Source organism: Martes martes, assembly GCF_963455335.1.
Source record: "Martes martes genome assembly, chromosome: 11".
In the NCBI taxonomy this organism is placed as follows: Eukaryota; Metazoa; Chordata; class Mammalia; order Carnivora; family Mustelidae; genus Martes; species Martes martes.
The window spans coordinates 80,433,421-80,460,428 of record NC_137899.1 but is presented as its reverse complement, the minus strand read 5'-3'; the positions used below and the strand labels follow the sequence as shown (position 1 = coordinate 80,460,428).

Below are 27,008 nucleotides of genomic sequence, written 5' to 3'. Positions count from 1 at the left end.
GAAATCTAAAGGATCTGCTACTAGCTGATATAAGATTAAAAAAAAAAAAAAAGCTTTCTAAAAACTCTGTAATGCTGATTATGGTAACAATAGCATTCATATATTTTTTCAAAAGAAGTTTCATATGTTTCAGATCACATTTATGTTTATTTGGATATAAACTTTTCTCAGTCAAACCACAAGATGATACAAGAAGATTTTTGTAGTTTGGAGGGTTTATATTTGCTATAGGGGCGTTAGATTAGTTATAAGGAAGGGTCATTCGAGAGCACCTGCTTTCTAGTTTAAAGTTAGAAGCCTAAAGGTATCACTTACCTAATTTATTTTTCAAATAAGAAAGAATATCAGTTTTGCTGTCAATTTTGTTATCACTTTTCTACATTTGGTAAGGGAATGGGACTGGTTAAATAATTGGTTTCCAGACCTTTGGAATTCATGGATTGGTGAACACCAAGGTCAAGTATAGTCTTTCTATTTTTTTTTTTTTTTTTGCCAAGAAAGATCATTAACCGCAGTAAGAAAAAACCCACAATTTATTAACATTGTACTATAAATAAGTGACTTGTTGAACCTATGATTTCTACTATAATATTGAATAAATTTAGCTTTACTGAAATTACGTTGCCATCTACATTAATTTACACTGAGTCAGGGATAACTGCATCCCACAGGGGTCAAAACAGTACCTTTTGGATTCAGTAGCTTTCCAAAGTCCATTACGACTAAAAGGGTCTCGTGATTTCCTTTAAAATTTGAGTATTGAATGATACCAGACCTACAGAAACTTTCAAGGTGCAGGTCTAATGAAATTCATAGCCTAAGCAAGGGAGAGATACAGTGATGCTCTACAGAATTTGCTGCAGCGTGAGGACAGGTGTGTTTGGTCCCTTCAGAGGATGGGGAGCTCCTCCCTGAAGGCTCAGAATAAAGAAATGGTATCAAGCAGTGAGAAGCTTCACAAAGGACAGAGAGAGTAACAGGAGAAAGTTCTACCTCTGGATTCTCTTCATCCACTCAAATCTGTTGCTCAGTTTAATGAACCACAAGTTGGTAAATCCTCAAATCTGATGGCATGGTGGGGAAGAGGAGGGCTCTTGAGTGAGATCATCTGGGCTTACATTTTTACTTTTCCAGTCTTCTACTCCTGGCTGTGTGATCCCCGGCATGCTTCTTTCCCCACCAATGTGTGTTTTGTTGTTGCTGTTCTTTGTTTTTAAAGACTTTGGAATAGATGCTAGCACTTACTTTGTGTTGTGAAGGTTAATATATGTAAAACCCCAGAATGTATTCTCCCTTTTTTCAAAATGTTATTTTAATCACATGACTCCCTGACTTTGGAAGGCATTCCATGTTCTTGAGATAAAAACCAAGTACCTTCCAAGGCCTGTGAGTCCTGTTCCTCCTTTCTAGCATCTTCTCATTCTACTAGATCCTTCGTTGCTTTACTGAAGCCCAAGGATCTTTCCAAGGCCATTTAGACCAGCTGTGTTCCCCCATCCACCATCCCTTGGTCTCCTCACATTTCCAAAGGAATTGCTCTCCATTTTCATCACTCCGCTCACCTCCTCAGAGAATCTTCTGTGCCCTCCTCAAATGGGTTCAGAACTTGGTTACAAACTCTCATAGCTCCAGAAATTCCCAATAGTATCCACTGAGCTACAGTCATTTTAGTTGGTGTAATTACTTGTTTTCCTCCAGTGTAAGTTCTGTGAAGGCAGCAAACTCCTGTCTTTGGCTCACTGGTACATTCCCAACACTGAACACATTGCCATAGTGTTTTGCACATAGTATGTTTTGAGGACATATTTATGTAACAAAGGGGTGAGGTATGGAAACTTGTCAAGCGCTGTGCTAAACAAGTGTGCCCCTTTATTGGAACAGAAAGTATGTTCTCCAGAGAGGTAGAAGGGAAGACTGGAAAAGCAACTTGAAAGAGCCCCGGATGGATGAAGAGACTGATACAATACAGTCCCGAAAGGGAACCTAACTAATGACTGGCTTTGGTCGTATGAAGTGAGCCGATAAATACTGGTGTTGATAGTGGAAAACGAGAAATAGGCATGTAGTGGGACTAAATTCATCACTGTTAAAAAAAAGATTCATGAATTAGTAACAACTGAAAAAGTTTTAAAACAGTCATTGTTTCTCTATGCACAGCATACATTATGGGAATTAGTAGTAGTTGGCATTATTAAGGAGAAAAAGTCGACTCTTATAAGTGGGGCTCTTGTACTTTCCCTGTGTTTTTCTCTGGCTGAACGCATGCTGGCAGCCTTCCCAGGAACCATCTCCTGGATAGCCACCATGATGTGGTAAGCAGATAATGTTTTTCTTGTCATTATACAATCCTTCTGAAGCAAAGAAGCAGTGCATGGATCAGATCAAAAGTAATGTGTGAACAATAAAGGCTTCTGTGGCAAAGTGTATTTGAAGTTTTATTTGGACAGCTGAGCAGCCTTACCTTTTGCAGACACAGTTTTCTGTTGTCATCACATTTCAGTTTTGTTATTCACCATGACTTTAAGATATTCAATAACGTTTTTAGTATGTAGACTGTGCAGGTGAATGGAAAGCACCATTGGCGTGCTCAGCGGGCCCCTGTACAAGATAAAACTTGCTGAAATGTGAGAAAATGTGACTACATGCCATGTTATTTGATGTCCCTTTGCTAACTCCCACACTGAATTGGTTGGGTGTTCAGTGGCATTTTCACATAAAGGTCACTGGTGGTGGGTGCTGGCCAACATGTGTGGAATTACCAATGAGAGTATGTGGCTGCCAGAGGGTGAACCTTTGATAGGAGTGGGAGAAGTGAGAGAGAAGAATGTTGCTGTTGGATTCCATTAGTTTCTGTTCTTCCAATATGTGACTGTAGGCCAGTCACTGAACTTCACAGCCTAAATCACTTAATCTATAAAAGAAAAAGATAACGAAGGTGGCACAGGGTGATTGTGGGGACAAAAGGAGATAATATGTGAAGAGCTGTAGGGAGACCTGCTCATCAGTGAGTTCGTCAGTGAGCTGAATTCCCATGGCCACTTCAGCACCAATATGGTGCCCTAGATGTACCCCAGACAGAAACTCTTTGAGGATCCTGGACCGCAGAAATCTGTCTATGTGCACCCAAGGCTTGGAGACCAACTTCTAGGACCAGTCTCTTTATGCGGCCACACTTTGTCTGCCTTTAACTTAATAGTTATTATTGTGAAAGGATACAAGATTAAGATCATTTATATCTGTTGGGACTAAGTCCATCATTGTTAGTTTCATAACTTAGAATACCTGAAAAATCTTTAAAAACTATCATTGCTGAAATTACAGAGATTGTCATTTAGGCATTATGTTTTTAGGCAAAACACGTTTTATTTTCTTCACAAAGCTAGTTTTATGTTCCTCTGTGACTTTACTCATGCTTCTCTCTGAGACATCTTTTTCCTATTCATATAGACAAGGTCCATTTCTTAGATTAAGCATGTATTTAAAAATCGGTAAACTTTAGTGGTTAATTGAAGTTTTGCAAGTGCATGGATGGGGAAATAACCATCCATACCATTCATTCCTTCCTCATTCACTCATTCTGTGGATATTTTCTAAGTGCTTGCTTTTGTGCTTGGACTGGTGGTAGGTACTACAGATACAGTGGAGGATGAAACTATATTTGGCCTCATGGAACTTACTCTCTAGTGGGTAAAAATAAAGTGGCATTAGAACCTTCACTCAATTTTCACAATTACAAAGTGATGAGTATTGTAAAGGAGAAAAAAGGGTACTAGGTTTGCATACAAACAGCACAGGATCATGCTGATTCAAGGCAATTTGGGAATGAATCACTAAGGAGGCGTTAATGGAGTGGGGATCTGAAGCATTACTAAGAAAATTAGATTATGGTGAGATGGACAGTTGAAGTTTTGGAAAGAAGACTAGTGGAGCTGGAGCATGGAGAATGAGAGAGAGAATGCCTAGTGATGCAGCCAGAGTGGTAGTTTGGAGCTATTTGAAGTACGACCTTGGTGACAATGTTGGTGGAAAGTCAGTGAAAAATTTGTAAGCTGGAGAAGGATTGAAATGACCAGATTTAAAAAAAAATACTAGTTTTTTTGTGAATACAAAAATACTACTACTGAAGGAAAAAAATTTGGGGAAATGTGAGTGGCTTTTAGGAAAACTTCTGAGGCAGGAAGACTAGTAAAGAGGCTAATGCTCTTAGCCAGTTGAGACAGAATGAGGGGCATGAAGAACTCTTGTGGGTACAAGAAGAGGCACAGATGATCTGAGAAGAATTTAGGGGCTGGTAGGATCAACAGGGTTTAATGACAAGTTGTAATTTGGGAAATGAACATGGAGAAGATGGAGTCAAGAATAGTTTCCAGGTCTCAGAGGAAGCAGTAGGTGCTGACATTGACTGAAGCAGGTATAGGAGGTGCAGCAAACAATCGGCCACATCATGCATTCCATCATGACATTTGTCCCACTGACACCCTAACCTTGCAAGTAAGGGGAGCTCTTGATTGGTATTAGCCATGTCTGAAGCCTGAGTGATACAAGGAGCATTTGGTGGATCACACTTTGTGATGGTGTCAGAATTGGAAGTACGTGCAAAATGGAGTAACACAGACCTAACTGATGCGGGTCAGCATGGAATCCTAAAGGAGAACATGGGAGAGAAAAGCAGACTTCTGTGATGGTAGGCCTGCCTTTCCTACACCTAGGATCAGGAGAGGACTGTTGCTTAATCCTGCTTTCAGATCATTGCTTTCCCTTCCTCATGCAAAATCTCTCTTGCCTTCTGGAGTACATTCCTTTCAACCATACCACAACGTATAGATTCAGTTTTTTAGAGTGTATCCGTCTTCCAGTTCCTCTCACACAGGCATCCATAGGTCAGGAAATCTGTGAGCTAGGTGCCTCTCTCCTCCTCTTTAGCCTTACAGCATTCACGGTCTATAGATAGTCCTTTCTTTCTTCAAGGAATCTTTATTCAGCTGTAATTATAGGACAGGCTCTGTATTAGGCACTGGATTCAGAGGCACACAAAACCGAGTGTCTGCTCTGGTGGTACATACTTTTTGTTTTGGGGATACAAATACATATCTGGAGCCATGTACTAAGAAGAAAACTAGAGCAAGATAAAAGGGTGAGAATGACGAATAGGTGGCGGGGGGGTGGGCGTTAGGAAATCTCAGAAAATGATATAACAGAGACCCACATGAAGTAAGAGTAAACTGTGTGGGTCTATGAATGTATTATGTATTGCTGTATAACAAATTATCCCGGAATTGAGCAACTTTAAATGATGAATATGTACATGTTGTCTCATAATACCTCAGCATTAGGAACCAGGGCGTAGCTTTTAGCTGATGTTTCTGCTTCGGAACTCACATGAAGTTGCAATCCTCATCCCGGGAGTGGCATGCTGTCATTATTTTCCTCCATACCTTAAACTACCTCCCTTTCTTGACTTGTCTCCCTCATTGCCTAAATGCAGTTTCCCAGTCCAGCTTCTTGCTTCTCTCCCATTTCCTTTTTTATTCATGCTTCCTAAAAGAACCCAGGTGTTTGCGGTCTTAATTTTTGCCACTTGTCCTCTTTCCTCTCCTGTGGATGGGCTCCCACTCTCTTCCACACCAGGAAATCTCTGTCAAAGGTGACCTCTGGTGATGAAGACCAGTCTGTTCTAATTTATTGATTCCTCTTGTGGCCGAAAGCAGCGGCCCAACCAACTGAACCACCCAGGCATCCTGATTCTTTCTCTTGAGATGATCACCCCTCTTGATCGCTAATATGGCATTTGCTACCTCCTTCTCTGACATACCAGCCTCTCTTGGATCCAGTTTTTCTGCCAACCTTTTAATTTAATTTTATTTTTTATTATTTTTTAAAGATTTCATTGATTTATTTGACAGACAGAGATCTCAAGTACGTGGAGAGGCAGGCAGAGAGAGAGGAGGAAGTAGGCTCCCCACTGAGCAGAGAGCCCCATGCAGGGCTCGATCCCAGGACCCTGGGACCATGACCCGAGCCAAAGGCAGAGGCCTTAACCCACTGAGCCACCCAGGTGCCCCAACCTTTTAATTTTAGGTATTTCTTAGAGTTGTGTTCTTGACTTTGTTTTTAGTTTACTTTGTCTTCAAAGCTGACCTCCACCAAAACTAAGCTGATAATCCCTGACCCTTTTACCCCCCACCATACACAAATACTGCCCCCCACCAACACACACAGATGTTGTTCATCCGTATTCTTTTGTTCTTTGGTTAATGGAATCTAGGCAACCCAGTTAAAAAAAAATCATCAAATTTTTCCTGCCTTTCTACATCCTGTAAATAACCAACATATGTTAATTCTGTCTTCTAACTCCAATCAAACCCTTCCTGTTTTGGTCTGCAGTACTTGTTGCATAACTGATATCCCAATCTCTGTTCTGATTTGTTGTCATCTACCCTGGATGCTGCCACCAGTTTTGTGTAACTCTTGTTTCTCAACACATTAGTACCTGGGTTGCACAGGCATCATTGACTCACTTGTCACAGAGCGCTGAGATCCCTCACTTGGCACACGCTGCATTTTGCCGTCTGGTTTGTTGGTCTGCTTGGCACAACTTTTGCTCCCCTCACCCTTAAATGGTTCTGCAGAATGAAAGTTTTACCTTGCCCTCAAAAGGCCATGCTGTTTATGCCTCTCTGCTTTTTACTTCCGTTGTTTTCCTGAAATGTTTTCTCTCTTTTCCCCTCCAACCTGCAGTCATTCAGATCACAGGTCCCTGTCTTTGTTTTGTGACCCCTTTGTCCTCAGCCTTGTCCCCAGACAGTGGAGTTCATAACTTCCTTTTCTATCCTCCCCTTGCATAGGCTGCCATTCTTGCTCTTACTATATTATTTATCCTGTGTCTCTGGTTGTGTGAGCTTTGAGAGCAGGGTCTCTGGCCCATTCATCCTTCTGTCCCCTCAGTACTTAGCAAAAGGCCTGCTAAGATTACTGCTTAAGTATCCATAAATAACGTGTATTTTGACTGCGTTAGTATAGTTTAGGTATGGTTTTATAGGGGAATTAAGACTCCACAAAGTCATATTTTTTTTTAAAGATTTTATTTATTTATTTGACAGAGAGAGAGAGAGAGAGAGAGAGGAAACACAAGCAGGGGGAGTAGGAGTGGGAGAAGCAGGCTCCCCGCCAAGCAGGGAGCCCGACGCGGGACTCGATCCCAGGACCCTGAGATCATGACCTGAGCCGAAGGCAGACGCTTAACGCCTGAGCCACCCAGGTGCCCCCACAAAGTCATATTATTATCCTTGCTTCAAAAAATGTTTTTGGGTTACTTGGTAGAATTGAGCCCTGAGTTAGGCGGAAGTTGAGAAAAAATAAAAATCTCTGGCAACTCAAAGTATTAGATACCAAGTAATTAAAAGCTTTTCCGAAGCCAGCATCAAGGTATTTATATTGCAAATTAAACCTATCTTGGTGCTCCAGCTTCATACGCAATTACCAATTTTTTTTTTTTTAAAGATGTTGTTTATTTGACACACAGAGAGAGAGAGAGAACAAGGAGGAGGGAATACAAGCAGGGGAAGAGGGAGAAGCAGGCTTCCCGTGGGCAGGGAGCCCGAGGCAGAGGGTCCTGCTCCCCGCATCTCAAAGCCTGAGGTCCAGACCTCATTGGAGAAAATGTGGCATGTCCTACTGTGTGGCAGAGAGTTTGACTGCAGTGCCACCCTAATGGGACTCCTGGGGAGTCTGGCTTCTGGGGTGCCCCACAGTAGAACTTGCTGGGGGTTTGCCAGTGGGGGTGATGTACTAGGAAGCCACCCTCGGGCTGGGAGAAGCTGTCCACACATTTGTGCCATGCTTCCAGGTGTAAGAAGAGAGCCCTTTGTCCTCCAGGGTCCCTCCAACACTTTGTAAAGTTGTGCTGACACAGGCAGGGTGCTAGGAGGGGTAGCACAGAAAAGTGATAAATTGACGACTTTGATTCCTCAGCTTCCATAGGTTCCCATTTAACAATATAATAGTCTCATAGGAATTAGGAAAAAAAAAAGGTGTGTGTGTGTGTGTGTGTGTGTGTGTATAAAATTTATCTTGAATTCTAGTACCCAATGAGAGTTGTGCAATTAGAAGAGGGTGACAAAGGAGATGAAGGCACCCTAATGTGTCCCAAAGTAGTTAACGGTATTCTTGGCAAAAGTACATTATTGATTACCTTTATTTTCATTGATCTGCATAAAGTAAAGGTATTGTTCTTATACCTGTCTCTTAAGAATTAGCTTCAGCTTAGAAACAGAAAAAAGTCTTTTCTATAGTAACTGAGGCACAGCTGATAAAGAGAACAGAAACATCGTATGTGTTCAGTGTTTGCCTAATGTAGAATTTACAACCCATATTTCAGCATATTAGCCAAAATGTTCAGGAGTCAGGAGTCCTCTGGCCATAGAGCAAAGAGAGGAAACAACATTTTGTGTGAAGGACACTAAAAGGGGAGAAATTAAACATTGGGGGAAGGTGTGGGGTCAGGTGATGGTCAGTGAGACCACTTTGTACGGAACATGTCTGCTGCCTACCGACATGCCAGACAGACATGATAATAGTCTAGTCCAAGTAGTGGGGTCCTAACTTAGAGTACCGTTATTTCAAGTCAGTTCTTAGGGTAAAAGTTGACATTGATTTTTGTTTCATAAAATTAACAGAACTCACGGGTCTGCACTGAATAATCTTACAGGCTCTTCTGGAAGAATTTTTTTCTTTTTTTTTTTGGTCATTATAGGCAAAAAAAGGAATAAAAGCCATCTTACCTGCTTCGTAGAGGATTTTTAGGACTGTTGATGATGGAGTAGATATTTAATGAATCTTGACTGATATTTGTTGATATTTGGGTCTGCAACTTATAAGAAAGGAGAGGTTTAAGGCCAACTCTGATGTTTTGCCCAGTAAGACCTTAATTCCCATCTCTTCCTATCCATTTCTGAACCGCTCTCTCTGTGCTTGTCTTTGTATGTTATTACCTGGTATTAGGGAACATCTAGATATTTGTTAAAGATTTTGCTTTTCTGTCATCCATTCTCACCAGCTCTGAGACATGTGCAAGAAGTAGGGGAACTGGTGAAGTCAAGGATGGGGATGGTTGCACCGTAATCTCCCAGCCATGGAGCAGGTTCGATTAAGGTATACATGTTGAGTACTGACTTGGATACCAGGCTATTGGCCTTCAGATCCTCACTGAAATAATTGGGAACCCCCTTCCTGCTGAAAAACTAGCCAGAACTCTAAAGTACAGATAAAGAAGTTGAGCTTACATCTCCAATTACTTTCTTAACTCTGAAAGGATTCAGTTGCAGAGATGCCCATGACCTTCAGGTAGGGGTACGTGTAGTTTGAGTTGGCTCATTTTATGGTTTCCTGGCTTTCATTACTGCCTCTTGTAAACATTTCATCATTTTTAAAAGATTTGGGTCCTTCTTATGTCATCAGTTACTATGTGTTATGAAATATTTTGAATCATTGCAGAACAATTGGTGTCATAATTCTGGCTGGATTGCTAAAAGCAAGGAATGTTAGTATTCCTGCCTAATTGTAAATGGGTTTTTTGTTTTTTGTGTCTTCCAGGTTTTTCTGAAGAGTGATCGAGTGGCCAGAATGGTTCAGAGTGGAGGATGTTCTGCTAATGACTTCAGAGAGGTGTTTAAGAAAAACATAGAAAAACGTGTGCGGAGTCTGCCAGAAATTGATGGCTTGAGCAAAGAGACAGTGCTCAGTTCATGGATAGCCAAATATGATGCCATTTACAGAGGTGAAGAGGACATGTGCAAACAGTCCAGTAGAATGGCCCTAAGTGCTGTGTCTGAACTTATTCTGAGCAAGGAACAACTCTATGAGATGTTTCAGCAGATTCTGGGTATTAAAAAATTAGAACACCAACTCCTTTATAATGCATGTCAGGTAAGTGGTCCATATTTCCCATTCTGCCACCTGGCTCAGAATGAATATCAAATATTTACAAGCCTATGAAAATGTATGTTTTATAATCACTTTGCCTGAAAAGTTGAGTGAAAATGAATTTTAATGATATAGTGTCCTTCCTCATCTCTTATTATCTCTTATTATAGTCTTTGGCTTAAAATCTAATTGATCTGATATAAGGATTGCCACCCCAGCTTTCTTCTGATGTCCATTAGCATGGTACATTGTTTTCCACCCCCTCACTTTAAATCTGGAGGTGTCTTCGGGTCTAAAATGCGTTTCTTGTAGGCAGCATATTGATGGGTTTTGTTTTTTTATCCATTCTGATACCCTGTGTCTTTTGATTGGGCATTTAGCCCATTAACATTCAGGGTAACTATTGAGAGATATGAATTTAGTGCCATTGTATTGCCTGTAAGGTGACTGTCACTGTATATTGTCTCTGTTTCTTTCTGATCTACTTTTAGGGTCTCTCTTTGCTTAGAGGACCCCTTTCAATATTTCCTGTAGAGCTGGTTTGGTGTTTGCAAATTCTTTCAGCTTTTGTTTGTCCTGGAAGCTCTTTATCGCTCCTTCTATTTTCAATGATAGTCTAGCCGGATATAGTATTCTTGGCTGCATGTTTTTCTCGTTTAGTGCTCTGAATGTATCATGCCAGTTCTTTCTGGCCTGCCAGGTCTCTGTGGATAGGTCCGCTGCCAATCTAATGTTTTTACCCTTGTATGTTACAGACTTCTTTTCCCGGGCTGCTTTCAGGATTTTCTCTTTGTCGCTAAGATTTGTAAATTTTACTATCAGGTGACGAGGTGTGGACCTATTTTTATTGATTTTGAGGGGCGTTCTTAGCATTTCCTGGATTTTGATGTTTGTTCCCTTTGCCATATTAGGGAAATTCTCTCCAATAATTGTCTCCAATATACCTTCTGCTTCCCTCTCTCTTTCTTCTTCTTCTGGAATCCTAATTATTCTAATGTTGTGTCATCTTATGGTGTCGCTTATCTCTCGAATTCTCTTCTCGTGGTCCAGTATTTGTTTGTCTCTCTTTTGCTCAGCTTCTTTATTCTCTGTCATTTGGTCTTCTATGTCACTAATTCTTTCTTCTGCCTCATTTATCCTGGCAGTGAGAGCTTCCATTTTTGATTGCACCTCATGAATAGCTTTTTTGATTTCAACTTGGTTAGATTTTAGTTCTTTTATTTCTCCAGAAAGGGCTTTTATCTCTCTGGAGAGGGCTTCTCTAATATCTTCTATGCCTTTTTCGAGCCCGGCTAGAACCTTGAGAATTGTCATTCTGAACTCTAGTTCTGTCATGTTACCTATGTCCGTATTGATTAGGTCTCCAGCCTTCGGTACGGCCTCTTGTTCTTTTTTTTGAGGTGAGTTTTTCCGCCTTGTCATTTTGTCCAGATAAGATTTGCTTTCTCCTGCTGTGGAATTCGGCTGTTCTTGGTGACTGAAATTGGTTTTGGATGGGTTTCTTGTTGATCTTCTGGGGGAGGGGCCTGTTGTGGTGATTCTCAAGTGTCTTTGCCGCAGGCGGAATTGCACCGCCCTTGCCAGGGGCCGGGCTAAGTAATCCGCTCGGGTTTGCTTTCGGGAGCTTTTGTTCCCTAAGCGCTTTCCGTAGAGTTCCGGAGGACGGGAATGAAGATGGCGGCCTCCCAATCTCTCGGCCCAGAGGAGCCGAGAGCTTGGGGTTCCGCTTCTCAGTGCGCTCTCAGAGCAAAGCGCCCAACGGCCCCGCCTCCCTGGCTTGCGGTCGCGCCTCGAGGAAAGCAGTCAATTGCTGGAGCTTTCAGAAAGTGATCGATTTTCTGTTTCTGGAATTGTTGCTCTTCTTCTCTTCGATTTCCCGTTGGATTTGTAGGTGTTCACAATGGTTAGATAAGCTATCTAGCTGATCTCCTGCTACCCGATGTCGTCTCAGCCTGCTACTTCTCCGCCATCTTGACTCCTCCCTCGAAAATGAATTTTAATAAATTGAGTAGTGGTATTTGAAAAAAAACTTTGAAAGAATTATTTAATAGAAGGAGAAGTACATTCTCTCCTGTAAATAACCATTCCCATATGTCCTATGTTAGGACCTCAGGTTTTCACCTGTTTGGTACATTAGGGATATGCCTCAATAAAATGAAGGTCCTCTATTATCTAAAAAAGTTGGGCAGTTTATAATAAACAGGTATTCCTGAGTGCAAAATAATTTTTTTCTTTAAGTTAAGCTGGTCTTCCAAGTTCTGAGGAAGTAAATGAAACTTCAGAATTTCTTTAACCCAACTGGATAGAAACAAAGATGTTGCAGAACTATGAAATTTAGAGATGACCAAATAAAAAGTACTTTTTCTCTTCAGTTGTTACTCTAATCATACATAGGACAAATGGAATAAAATATCATATTCCACATCTTTCATCCTTGGGCCCTATGATTTATCTAATAATGCATTCATTTCATATTTGCATTTTGTTTATTTTAGTGGTATAAATTATTAAACTATGCCCTAATATACAATTTAAATAGACATAATTCAGGCATTTAAAAATTCATGCATTCATTAGACTTATGCTTCTATAATGTACATAATTTACATGTATTTTTAATCTTTTCACAAATTTCAATTTCAGCATTCTATGTGTATCATTTGCTTTGCATTACTAACTTGTGAATCACTTCAAGTGAATAAATTGACAATTAATAGTAAAGCAATGTAGCATCTTAACCCTGTTAACAATTCATGCATTCATCATAATTATTTTCACTGTTATTAAACCAGGTAGTTATTTGATCATAATGGAGGATGACTATGAAACCACAGTCTTCTGTTTTAGGGCGCCTGAGTGGCTCAGTGGGTTAAGCCTCTGCCTTCGGCTCAGGTCATGATCTCAGGGTCCTGGGATCGAGTCCCGCGTTGGGCTCTCTGCTCAGCAGGGAGCCTGCTTCCCCCACCCCCTCTCTCTGCCTGCCTCTCTGCCTACTTGTGATCTCTGTCTGTCAAATAAATAAATAAAATCTTAAAAAAACAAAAACACAGTCTTCTTTTTTAAAAGATAAATGCAACAGGGACTTTGTATTTTTATTGAAATAGTAACTCACTTCTACAGTTAAATATTGATGAACATAACTTAGTGAAATTCAGATTCACACATTTGGTATTTATTGAGTATTTATTCAAGTTTTTGACTTACTGGGTGTTGGGGAAACCAAGCTGAGCAAATGAAGATATTTGTTCTCCATATCTCCATATGTTAAAGTCTAGTAGAGCAGATGGATCTCTAAAATGAGTTATTACAAATGCATTGAAACATACACTGAGTGTTACAGGGTCATAACATCTGATCAGTGAACCTATCAGGTTTTTTTTTAATAATTGAAATAGTATTCTGTCTTTTTATGTAATTAACTCCCTTACCATGATATAATAATCCCTCTTTATCCCTGATAATTTTGTTTTTTCTGAAGTTGTTCTGTCTTAAACTAATACGGCTACTCAGCCTTTCTTTTGATCAGTTAGCCTGGTGTCTTTCTCTGTTTACTGTTAACCTATCTAATTCCTTATGTTTAAAGTGAGCTTCTTGTAGACAGCATCAGATTGCCTCTTGTTTTTTTCTTTTTAATCCGGTTGGACATCCTCTGTCTTTTAATGACTATGTGTAGACTATTTGTATTTAAAGTGATATAGTTGGCTGAAGTTCTACAGTCTTAGTAAGTGTTGTCACTTTTTTGCATTTATTCTCAGCCTTCTCTCATTTGAAATGAGCATTTTATGTGATTCAGTTTCATGGGATTTTCCTTTGATGTACTACTGTTGTTGTTGTTGTTGTTTTAACTTATTTAGGGGTTGTTTAGTGGTGGCTCTAGGGATTACAGTCTACATTTCAAAATATTCAACTCCATATTCAAATAACACTAAAAGTCTTCAAGTGTAATACAGCTGTCCCATAAGAGAATTCCCAATCCCTCCCTCCCATCCCTGGTGACATCTGTCATTTATTTCACTGATATTTCTATCCTTCATTTCCCTGATGTTTTTATCTAGTATATTGTTACTACTATTGCTTTAAATAGTTAATTTTTAGATATTAAGAATAAGAAAACTAGAAAAATAAAAACTTTCATATTTTATCTTCATTTCTTCTCCTGACACTCTTTATGCAGACCCACATTTCTGACTGGATGTCATTTTCCTAATCTTTCTGAAAACCTTCTTTAACACCTCTTGCAAGGCAGGACAACTGGTGAGGAGTTCCTCAGTGTTTCACTGGATATGGGATTATCAGTTAGCTTTTTTCTTTTTCTTTCAGCACTCTGAAGGTTTCAATTCACGCTGTTCTTGCTTGCATGCTTTCTGATGAGAATTCTGATGCCTTTGTGTTCTGACTTCAGTATTTCCCTCTTATCTTACTTTCCTGAGTTTGAAAATGATATGCCTGGGGATGGGCTTTATTATGATCCTCTTGCTTAGCATTCTCTAAGCTTCCTGGATCTGTGGGTTGGTGTCTGTCATTCAGTTTGGAAAATTCTTGGCTGTGATTACTTCAGATTTTCCTTCGGTCTCATTCTTACCTCCTTCTAATAGTCCAGTTATGTTTGTGTCACCCCTACTTGATGTCATTCCACAGTTAAGGGATTTTTTTTTTTTTTTAAGTTTTTTTTCTCCTTGCATTTGAGATTGGGAAGTTGATGTTGACGTTTCTTCAATTTCACCAACTCTTCCTCAAAATCCTCAGGTCTGCTGGTGAGCCCATCAAAGGCTCTGTTCATTTATGCTAGTGTTACTGACATAGCCTTTCCCTTTGAGTCTTTCTTAGACTTCCCTTCTCCTTGTTTACATTACCCATCTGTTCTTGCAGTCATCATAATTATTTTCACTGTTATTAAACCAGGTAGTTATTTGATCATAATGGAGGATGACTGTAAGACCACAATCTTCTGTTTTAAAAGGTAAGTGCAACAGGGACTTGGTATTTTTAATGAAACAATAACTCATTTGCACAGTTAAATATTGATGAATATATTTCTATTAGAGCCCTTAATTTATTAATATGTTATTTAAACTCTTTTTTTTTTTTAAATACCTATACCATCTCTGTCACCACTAAATCCCATTGGGATGCTTGCTTTGTCTCTCCAATCTGTGTTTCTTTTTCTCTTTTGGCATGTTTTGTAAGTTTTTGTTGAAAGGCAGCCCTGTTGTATCAGATATATTTGCCTTTAGTGTGAGGATTTACATTGATCTGAGTGGAAGGTAGGTGGTGTTTAATGTTTACTGTAATGTTAGTAGGCACAAGAAGCTTCAGATTTTTCTAATGTCCTTGTCTTTTGACTCTGGGCTTTCCTAAGTATTCATCTTCAGAACGAGTCTCTCTTACAGCTCCTCTGCTGTTACACTGGAGCTGTGTTGGTGTTGTGATGGAGAGTGTTGGGGAGTAGGGACTGTTCTAGTCTGACTGCATCTCAGATTTTTAGTAGGCCTATATCTTGGGGCCGTAGCCTTCACAAGTGTTTCTGCCCCTTGTCTAGGAGCGTGGCTTCCCTCCTCACCATGTGCCTTATTCCCTTCCTTGCTTAAAGCATCCCCGGTCCATTTCCTTGAAGTTGTGCCTCCTCTTCACTTAGGTGTTATTTTTCCCAGTAGAAGAGATCAGAAGGTCGCCAAAGACTGCAGAGGGTAGCCTTTTCTCTCTGCAGCTGGGACAGTTACTCAGTGTTTCTGTTTGGCAAAGTCCATCCCCCTTTGTTAGGTAGAAGAATGTGGGAGGTTTAACAGTGGCTTTTCTTCCCCTCTTCCCGCTAAGTCTTGGATCCCGACAACAAGAACTTGGTGGAGTTACTGTAGGAAGTGGGAGCCCCCTTCTGATTGCAGCCCCAGGAGTTTCTCACTCTCTGCCCTCAACTTCTAGTAATTTGTCCAAATCACTTGTCAAGTAAGTAGTTCAACTCTTTATGACCTCCGCTGCCTTCTGCTCCCGGTATTCCACTCTCTGTTTCTCATTGTGTCGCCAGGTGTTGGATTAGTGGTTTACCCTGCAACCTTAGTTCTCTGACAAGTCCAAGAAAAGTCATTGCTTTTCAGTTGGTGTAGCACTTTATTTTAAGAATGGGAGTGATAATTTCCAATCTCTTTACTGGTCTGAGATCAAAGCAATTCCTTTGGTTCTGAGATTTGAAAAGCTCTAAGCATTATTTCTTTGATAGACTTGAAAAAAAAAACCCTCAAATAAATAAAGGAACAGCTTTATTTTGGCATAACAATCATTTTATAAAATCAATGAAATAATGAAAATGGATGAAAACAGCTCAGATTCTTTTTTCTTTCTCAAGGACGTATGTATCTTATTTGTTCTTCCATTTTCTTTCAACAGAGGTCTCAAAAGAAAAGGTGATAGAAAACACAGACAATAGGCTGTGCTTTACAGGAAAGGAATAGTTTGAAAAAAGGAATAATGGAGCAGGGGTTGGGGGACTAGAGAAAGGACTTTAAAGCTAGCTGAGCTGTTGGGACCTGGCTCCAGCTATAGGTCGGTGCAGTTTACTCCACTTTCCTGACATCTCAAAAAGACTTTGAGACTTACTAACTGTAACTCTTCCATATTCGTTTACCCTTAGCTCGTCCCTTGTCTTTTTGCTGGTAGTGGTCCTCTAGGAAACCTCATAAATGTGTGCTTGCTTCAGGGTCAGAAGCTCTGCCCAGAGAGCTGTTCTGCTAAGATGTGCAAGATGGCAACAGCCAGAGTCCCTGGTACTTAAGGAAAAACCAGAATGTGAAGGGAGCAGTGCCAGAGCTGCAGCCTGATGGCAACAAGAGCTTCATGTGGTCATAACTCTTGTCCTGAAACTGTAGGATCAACATCAGGAATGGAGAAACAGGAAGCTGTCTTCTAAAGAAGCATAGGTGGTTACGTTCCATTTGATTGGAGCCAGGAACTTAGTCATTATCAAAATTAAGGCATAAAACTGAAACATGAATGTAGAGGGTATCACAATTAAATTATAAAACTGGGGTTATTGAAAGAAAAATTACTACATGTTACCAAAAAATAAAGAATGAGAACAATCCAGATATTTCATAGATTAGCTATTTTGGTAGTAAAACTTACCTGTCACACTTTGGATTCTTTGGTTGGAGAGTAATGTGTTTGTATGCTGCACATTTACAGAACAAAATATTAGGTAAAAAAGGAAGGAGCTCATTCTAAAATGAGCAACAGAACAATATAAGAATCTGAAATTGTTAGCCATTATTTACTTGAACCAGAGCAGAGGTAGAGTAACAGAAAATGAAGGAAAAACAATCTGTTAGTGAAAAGTTTAATTTCAGAATATTTAAGGAAATGTAGTAAATTTCAAGTAAATATAGTTATACCTTTAAAGAAACAAAGTTAGTTGATTTTAAGGTTTGTATTTATAATCTTTTTTTTTAAGGTTTTATTTATTTATTTGACAGAGATTGCAGGTAGGCAGAGAGGCAGGCGGAGGGCGGGGAAGTGGGCTCCCCACCTAGCAGAGAGCCTGATGCAGGGCTTGATTCCAGGACCCCCAGCTCATGACCCGAGCCAAAGGCAGAGACTTAACCTACTGAGCCACCCAGGCACCCCTGTATTATATAATCTTAAATTAAAATTTTTTTCACCTATTGCTTATAAAATGCTGCTACTTACGTGGTCCTAGTTATCAGCTGCCTTTGAAAAAAAATAGGTGATTAAAGATTTTTTTTAAGAGAATTAGTAACTGAATTTGACAGCTATCTGAATCCTCATCTTTTCAGCCCAAGGCTACCTTCATTAATCTTTCATAATCCCATTCCATTCACTGAAGAAAGTGATCCATCCATATTCACCCAAGGGTCAAAACAAAGTTAACTGAAATCTCCGTCTAAATATCCCTCACCCATATTTCTTATGTTTGCTGAAGACTGCAAGAACTCCGAGTGATACTACAGAACTGTTGCATATTTTAAGGGATAAGCAAGGATTATTTACAAATGGTTAAAAAGTAGTGTTCAGGGGGCACCTGGGTGGCTCAGTCTGTTAAGTGTCTACCTTCGGCTCAGGTCATGATCTCAGGGTCCTGGGATGGAGCCCTGCATCAGGCTCCCTGCTCAGAGTGGGGGTGGGAGCCTAGTTCTCCCTTTCCCTCTGCCCCCCCCCCCCCACATGCATGGACAGCTCGCTCACACTCTCAAAAGAATTTAAAAAGTAGGTTTATGATACCCTTTCTCTAGGAATTTTAGCCTTGGAGTTTAAGCACTTTGGGTTTAAGAGTTTTAAGAAAATCAGCAAATCTAGGCAGTTGCTGTGTTTCTTGCCCCTCTCACTGTCAGTTTCCCTTTGGAAGATCTGCATTCAGGATGTCAAAGGAAAATAGAAATATGAATGCTCAGGGGAAATGGCGATCTACCTTTCACCTCTTTTTTCCTCAACTAGTAGCATGTGATTTGATAATACTTTTTATTTAATATAACTTGTCAGGTGCCTGGGTGTCTCAGTGGGTTAAAGCCTCTGCCTTTGGCTTAGGTCATGATACCATGGTCCTGGGATCGAGCCCCGCATCGGGCTCTGTGCTCAGCAGGGAGCCTGCTTCCCTTCCTCTCTCTGCCTGCCTCCCTGTCTACTTGTGATCTGTCAAATAAATAATACAATCTTTTAAACAATTATATATATATACACACACATATACATACATACATATGTGTATATGTATGTGTATATATATATATATATATATAAAAAACTTGTCTACTTTGGCAGAAATAAAGCACACACTACAGAAGCAGTTAAATTTGATAACAAAAATCATTTTCAAAATAAGAAAATAAAGCTGTAGAAATGACAATTAGGAGGTTATATTTTTCAAATCTAGGTAATTTTCTAGCTCAAAATGCTTGACAAAAATATTTGAATAAATGTCATGAAATGGCAGTTGTGTTTTAGGATACAGCAAGAAGACACTTCAGACCTTAAGAATGAGTAAATTTTATAGTACTTGATTTTTGAAATTCTGGAATTAATAATTGGAATGGCCATAATATTTATATACCTGTTCACTTTTAAGATTTTATTTGAGATAGTACACATGAGAGAGCACTAGCAGTGGCGGGGGCTGAGGGAAGGGGGAAGCCGACTCCCCGCTGAGCAGGGAGGCCTACTCAGGGCTCAGTCCCAGGAGGCTGAGATCAAGACCTGAACCAAAGGCAGATGCTTAACCATCTGAGCTACCCAGGCACCCTACATGTTTACTTTTTTTTTTTAAAAATTAATTTATTTGAGAGGTACCAGGAGAGGGAGAGAGGAGGGCAGAGGGAGAGGGAGCAGCAGACACCCCGTGGAGCAGGGAGCCCTTGTGGGGCTTGATCCCAGGACCCTGGGACCATGACCTGAGCCTAAGGCAGACACTGAACCGACTGAGCCACCCAGGTACCCCCATGTTCACTTTTTTAAATGAATGTGTCATGATATAAATTAGATGACTGATTTCATTCAAATGAATTTGGATATCTGATTAGTAATGTTGAATCAATTTCCTCTCTAAAAATTTTTGTGAATACAATTTTAATATATTAAAACAAATTATAGGGTTTTTTTAATCATAAGTTTTGTTTCATTTGGCTATGCATTTTTTTTTGTTTTTTACCTACAGCCTATATGTAAGGGAACTACATAAGAATATTCCTAAGTAAGATTTCTCCTAAAATGTATAAATTTGCTTTTTTACACATCAGACTAGATCACAAATACAAGCTACCTTCAGACATTCCTTACATTTATTTTTAGATTTTTCTTTACCCAGATCTAGCCTATGAAAACTAAGGTGGTATTCCAACTTCTCCATTTTTTACTTTTTTAAAAGATTTATTTATTAGAGAGCAAGCATGTGCACACAGAGGGGCAAGGAGAGGTAGAAACAGACAAGGGACTCGACCCCAGGACTCTGAGATCATGACGTAAGCCAAAGGCAGATGCTTAACTGACTGAGTTACTCAAGGTACCCCATTTTTTAAATAAGTGAACAGATATCTTCAGAGATGAGACATCTTTGTCGTAGTACTAGTGGGGGGAAGGGGGGGCGGGGAGTATTTTTGCTAAAGTACTTCAAGAGTTTCTCTCCTCTTAATGAAAAAGGATCATATGGATATACTGTTTCAAGTATAATAAGTATATCTTTTTTGTGATTTTTCATGAAAATATTCTATAGAAATTAAAATATTTTAAAATGTCAGCAAGGGAAAATGACAAGATTTGGTTCTTTGAAGGTATTTGTGTGTGGTGAGGAGACCAGCCCATAAAGAAAATGTAATGGTAGAGTTCAGCAGTATGTTACTGAGGGTAGGTATACAGCGTGACATGAGCATGTGGGGGACAGTTATTTTAACAGGGGATAGTTTGCACAGATTTCTTTGGTGTTCGCCCTGGCTGCACATTAGAATGACCTAAGGGGCTTTAAAAACCGTGGGACGCCTGGGCCCCACTTCAGACTAAGTGAAGCAGTCTGTGGAAAGGGGACCCACTGTCTATTTTTAAAAAGCCTTCTTTCTACATTATGTTGATGAAGATGCACGGTTACATTGGGGACCCCTGGCCTGATGGTCCATTGAGGACTTAATGCCATGGTGACCTCAAACTGCAGGGAGGCTGAGAAACCATCTAGCCGTGTGTCCAGGAAGAAGAGGTGATTTGGCAGTGTGGAAAACCTAATTTTCACTTGGAGCTTTAATGAAAGTTTAATGATTCTAAGAAGGCACAAATTCCTGAATTTTAGAAGATGGAAAGACATTTAACAGACAGGTGGAAAATAACATTTACAAAGGCGTAAGGAGAGTGAAAAGCTTGGAATCTATTAGGAAGGTATGTCATGTGTATTGCAGAGTAGCAGGAGATGAGGCTAACAGGACTTGAATATTAAGGGCCTAAATGCTAACCAGAAGAGCTTGGAATTTATCATGAGCTAGGGAACACAGGTAGGCCCTAAGCAATGACATGACAGGAACAGTTTGGGATTCTGGAAAGATCCTTCTCTGGTGCCTAAAGAATGGATTGCATATCTTCCATACCCTGCCACCTTTTGGGCCTGGCCCAGCATTATTAAAACAGAAGTGGAAGAAGATCTGCATGTTAATTATTCAAGTCATCTCTAGCTCTGCTCCTTGCCCTGCTATGGTCCTGTTTTACTTCTCTGCTGCCTGTGAGGTTCCTGGACTACTGGATTTGACCTAGGAGTCTGTTTTCATGTCCTCTTGGGTCTGTTCCCTGTGTTGTGCTTCAGAATCCTTCTTGCCTCCCCCCACACTTGGGAACTTTGGCATGAGTCAGAACAGTAGAACACTTGGGTCTATAGCATAAGACATACCGTTTACTAGAACTTTGAGTAAGACTGCCTTTTCCTCTCCCTCTCTCTCTCTCTCTCTTTTTTTTTTTTATAGAAAAGGTAGTATACCCGAATGGCTATCTTTCCATTTGTTAATGTTTGTATGATGTAGCATTCGTTAGCCATGGTCTGATGGGGCATCTGTAATTAGAATTTTCTTTCAAGATAATGCCTACTCTAGTCAAGCACTGTTTTAGGCTCTCAATATACGGCATTCCCTCTTCTCAAGGAGCAACGTTTTTGGAGGGAGAATTGTAGGGGAGAAATCAGGAGTTCTTTTTTGTACATGCTGAAAACGAAGTACTAAATGTCCAAGTGGAAATGGCAGGTGGTGGTTGGGTATGCAAATCTGAAATTCCAGTGCATGGTTAGGTTTGGGCCATACAGATTGGGGAATCATTTAGATAAAGTTAGTATTTGAAGCCAGGGGACACTATGAGATCATATTAGGAGAATCTGGAGCTCAAGATGATAGAGGACCCAAGATAGAGTCCTGTGGACACCAGGATTTAGAGGCTGTATAAAAAAGACAGAGCCAGTGAGGTAGGAGGAAGACCAGAGTGAATGTCAGGGAAGCCAGGAGAAGACATGTCAAAGAAGGAGAGTGTTTACACCACATGCTACTCAGAGGTCAGGTAAGATGACAATGCAGTGACCCTTGAATTTGTCGTGGTAGAAGAAAGCACTCTTGACTGTCCTGGAGTCCGTTAAGAGTAGAATCAAGGAGCTAAGAAAATAGAATAAACAGAAAAATCTTTAGGGAATCAACCAGTAAGAACATTGTATATTCAAGAAAACCCTTCTATATAGTACTTTGAATCATTTTATTAAATTTGTTGGGCATTTACTCTGTTGTGCCAAGCTCACACCATCATACTTTATTAAGTGTTTATTATCTTTCCACTTTTAGAAATGTATGGCCCAGAAAACTTAACACCTGTTTCTTTTGGTAGTTGGTTAGACCAGCTTCTCTGTTTTTATAATGTACTTTTAAAAAAGATTTTATTTGTTTATTTGACAGAGGTCGCAAATAGGCAGAGAGGCAGGCAGAGAGGGAGAGGGGAAAGCAGCTTCCCTGGTGAGCAGAGAGCCTGATGTGGGGCTCGATCCCAGGACCCTGGGATCATGACCTGAGCTGAAGGCAGAGGCTTTAACCCACTAAGCCACCCGGGTGCCCCTGTACTTTTGGTTTCAGAAGGCTGAGGTAAAGAGATTGACACATTCTCACCAAAGAGTACCCGCTTATACTTAATGCTTTGAGCTGATTATCAAGGTCATAATATCCCAAATCCTCTTTGCTTTAGACTATAAAAAATTTCCATTTACCCTAATCACTTTAGAGAAGGGCCGACTGATCATTATCTTAGTAAGATTTTCTTGTGTAATGGGTGGCAGTGATTGATTCTGGCTATCTGACAAACTTATAGAAAGACCTTTATCATTGTTCACTGTCTAAAATGATGTCATTTTCTATTTGCGAGTGTTTTCATGATTCTGATAAGATCTCCAGATTAATAAGGCTTGCCTTTCAGCCTGTGAATCCTCATCAGAGGTTTGCGAACTCATTTTGTACCTGGTATGGTACCAAGAGCAATAATAGTGTTTGAAAAATAGAGATAGCTCAGTACCCTGATTTTAAAAAATGAGATGCTACTGTGATTGTTGCACTGAGTTAGAGCCGAAAAATACTGCAGTGATTAGAACAAAAAAAAAAAACAAAACTCACTTTGCTTATGTTGAGTATCACTGCATTTTACCCTTTTTGCTTAGGTCAACTCCTCTCTTTCCATTCTGTCTCACTATAGCCCAGGGCAAACTGATGAATCTGAAACTTCTCAGACACAGTAGGTTCAAAATGCTATTTTTTTCTCATCCCAAAGTGGTTCTCCTTCTGTTTGTGTTCAGCCTTCTGACTCCTAACCATCCGTCTTTTTGTGTCTTCCAGCCCAATTACCTGCACTGCTGCTTTCTCCATAATACTGCATCATCTCTTTCATGTCCATGGTCATTGCCATAGCTCAAGATTTTAGTACCTCCCAGATGGAGCATGGCAGTAACCTCTTAACTGCTTCCCCCTTCCAACTTTACATATTTTTGTTGCCAGATTAATATTATTGGAGCACCATCATGTTCTCATCATGACCCAACTTAAAGAGAAAAAAAGATGGCTCCTCTCTGTCAACAGAATGAAGTTCATAGCCGTGGGTGTTCCATCTGCCCCCAACCCCCCGCCTTGCTTATGTTCTTTCCTGTGTAGCAATTCTTTGCATTCCCTGTGTTCTGTGTAAACTGAATCACTCCCTGTATTTTCTTGGGTTTTAGTTTTTGTCTTCTATTACTCTCTACACTTGGAATTCCCGTTCTTCAAGACCCAAAAGAAATTCCCTGCTCCCACGGCCAATCTTTTTTCTTGAATATTGGAGGAAAAGAAAAAAAAAGAGGAATTTACAATTCCTTATCATTACCCCAAAGCCTATCCTATTCTACTTTGTATTATATTTATATGTTATAAATTCTTCTACTTCACTTTAATAGCTTGAGCATAAGATATTTAATCTTTGTACCATTAATTCTACAATAATATTTAATGTGTTTCCTATTGTAGATACTCACAGGTAGTGAATGACTAAAAGAATGGAAATTGAGTGTTTGGTATTGGGAAAGCTGTGAAGCATTTGAGTTGACTCCTACAGTCAAACTGCCCTGCCCCTTATTAACTGTGTGACCTTGACCTGGGAAAATTGCTTAAAACAATCTGTGCTTCAGATCTTTCATCACCAAAGTGGGATAAAGTTATGACCTGTCCCATAAGGTTGCTCCGAGGTTTACATTCATGTGTAGAACAGTCTTTACATGTAGTAAGTGCTGTATACTTTTTGTTCTTGGGCGCCTGGGTGTCTCAGTTGGTTAAGTGGTGCCTGCGGCTCAGGTCATGATTCCAGGGTCTTGGGGTCGAGCCCCGCATCAGGCCCTCGGCTGCTTCTCTCTCCACTCTGCCTGCTGCTCTGTTTACTTGTGCTCTGTTTCCTCTCTCTCTGTCAAATAAATAAAATCTTTGGGGGAAAAATTTTAAATAATTAATAAATAAATAAATTTCATGGTTTTTTTAAAAAATAAATTTCGTTCTTACTAGTCCTGATGAGGCTAGAGTTCTGATGTGCTCTGACAAAGTTTTCTAATGCCCCTGGTAGTGTATGTGTCACTTAATACTAAACCCTTTCAGTTTCAGCATTTTTAAATTATTAACGTGAATGTGTACTCAACTATTTTATCAAGGTGAATAGTTAGTAAGTAGTTGCTTGAAAGTATTAGCTCATTGCTTTTGTCCAGAAGAGAAAATGTTAATGTCAAATGAAATACTAAAGATTTCATAATGTATAAAATTTGCCATCTACCATTTTAGAGAATATGCATGCATTGTCTTCAGGCTATTGAAGTCCCACGGTTTTTATGTTTGAGGTTAAATTCTTATGTTCTTGCTTTTGAACATTTTGATCCATTATTTAATATAATTCAGTTCACGTAGGGTAATTTTACATCTAATAACTCATTCATCGTTTCCCTGCTTTTTAGGATTCAAATGAAAGTGTGGCTTGGGAAATGTACCTTCCCCCCAGTTTTATTGAAAAATAATTGACCTGTATCCCTGTATAAGTTTAAAATGTACAGCATGATGGTTTGACTTGCGTACATTGTGAAATGATTACCACATAGGTTTAGCTAGCCTCCATCTTCTCAGATACAGTAAAAAAAAAATATTTTTTCCTTATGATGAGAACCCTAACAATTTTTCTATATATTCTGTGCAGTGTTAGCTATATTTCTTATGTTGTACAGTATATCCCTAGTGCTTATTTGTCTTATGACTGGAAAAGTTTGGACTTTTGGGCCCCCTTTCTCCATTTTCCCTCACCTCCTCCCGCCTGTCTTTTGGTAACCACAAGTCTGATCTCTTTCTATAAACTTCATTTTTTAAGTTAGAAAAAAAAATTGTTTTGCTTTTTTTTTTAGATTACATACAAAAGTGAGATCATACAGTATTTATCTTCCTTTGCCTTATTTTACTTAGCATGATGCCTTCAAGGTCCATGCATACCATTGCAAATGGTAGGATTTCCTCTTTTTTATGGGTGAATAATATCCCATAGTGTATGTATGTGTGTGCGCACACACACACACACACACACACACACATATATACACACACACTACAATTTCTTTATCCATTTATCCATTCATCCATCGATGGACATATAGGTTGTTTCCATGTCTTGGCTATTGTAAATAATGCTGTTATGAACATGGGAGGTGTAGATGTCTTTCGAGATTTGTGTTTTCATTTCCTTTGGATATATTCCCAGAAGTAGAAATACTAGACCATATGGTGGTTCTATTTTTAATTTTTTGATGATCCTCCATACTTTTTTTCCACAGTGACTGCACCAATTTATAGTCCTACCAACAGTGCACACAGGTTTCCTTTTCTCCACATCCATGCCAACGTTTGTTATCTCTTGTTTTGATGATGGCCATTCTAACAGGAATAAGGTGATATTTCTGTGGATTTAATTTGCATTTCCCTAATGACTTCTGAAGTTAAGCATCTTTTCATGTACCTGTTGGCCTTTCATATATCTTCTTTGGAGAAATATCTGTTCAGGTCCTTTGTTCATTTTTTAATTGTGTGGTTTTTGTTTTGTTTTGTTTTGTTTACTTTTGATTTGTATGAATTCTTTACATATTTTGCATATTAGCCTCTTAACAGATGTATAGTTTGAAAATATTTCTTCATTCCATAGGTTTTCTTTTAAGTTTGTTAATGGTTTCTTTTGCTGAGCAGATGCTTTTTAGTGTGATATAGTTCTACTTATTTATATTTGATTTTGTTGCTTTTGCTTTAGGTATTCTGTCCAAAAAAATCATTACCAAGACACCCAGGTCAAGGAGCTTTTATTCCTGTGTTTTCTTCTAGGATTTTCATGGTTTCAGGTCTTCTATTTAAGTCTTTAATCCATCTTGAGTTAAATTTTGTGAGGGGTATAGGATATATGACAATGACAATATCACTGTCTTATATGTGAATATCTAATTATCCAGCAACATTTATTAAAGAGGTTTTCTTTTTTCCATTGAGTATCCTTGGCTCCCTAGTTAAATATTAGTTGACTGTATGTACTTGGTTTCTCAAATTTCTGGGTTCTCAAATCTGTTCAATTTGTCTTTGTGTTTTTATGTCAGTACCATCCTATTTTTTGTTGTTGTTAGTACCATACTATTTTTGAAGACTATATTTCTACAGCTCTATAGTATATCTTGAAATCAGAAAGTGTGATGGCCCCTGCTTTTATTTCTCAGGATGGCTTTGGCTTTTTAGGGTCTTCTACAGTTCTGTATAAATTTCAGGAGTATTTTTTTCTACTTTTGTAAAGAAGAAATGCCATTGGAATTTAGGGTCTTCCAGTCCATGAACATAGGATACCTTTCCATTTATATATGTTCGATTTTTTTTTTTTTAACCTATCGGTGTCTTAGAGTTTTCAGAGGAGAGATCTTTCACCTCCTTAGTAAAATTTATGCCTAAGTATTTTATTGTTTTTGATGCTATGTTAATGCGTTGTATTTCTTTTTTAGAAAATTCATTGTTAGTGTACAGAAATGCCACTAGTTTTGTAGGTTAATTTTGTATCCTGTAACTACTGAATTCATT

At 39.3% G+C, this 27,008-nt stretch overlaps 1 protein-coding gene across 7 annotated transcripts in view; it reads left to right on the top strand.

Moving 5' to 3' along the window:
• CADPS2 (calcium dependent secretion activator 2) overlaps positions 1-27,008 on the top strand; it is a 526,208-nt gene that overhangs the window by 181,351 nt on the left and 317,849 nt on the right. For all 7 annotated transcript variants that reach the window (XR_013967617.1, XM_080817937.1, XM_080817936.1 and 4 more), the window contains exon 3: positions 9,592-9,924. Coding sequence is in view for 6 of the 7 variants with exons in the window: in XM_080817937.1 (XP_080674063.1) it covers positions 9,592-9,924 (333 nt within the window). In the remaining variant the exon portion in view is untranslated. The remainder of the gene's footprint in view (positions 1-9,591; positions 9,925-27,008) is intronic.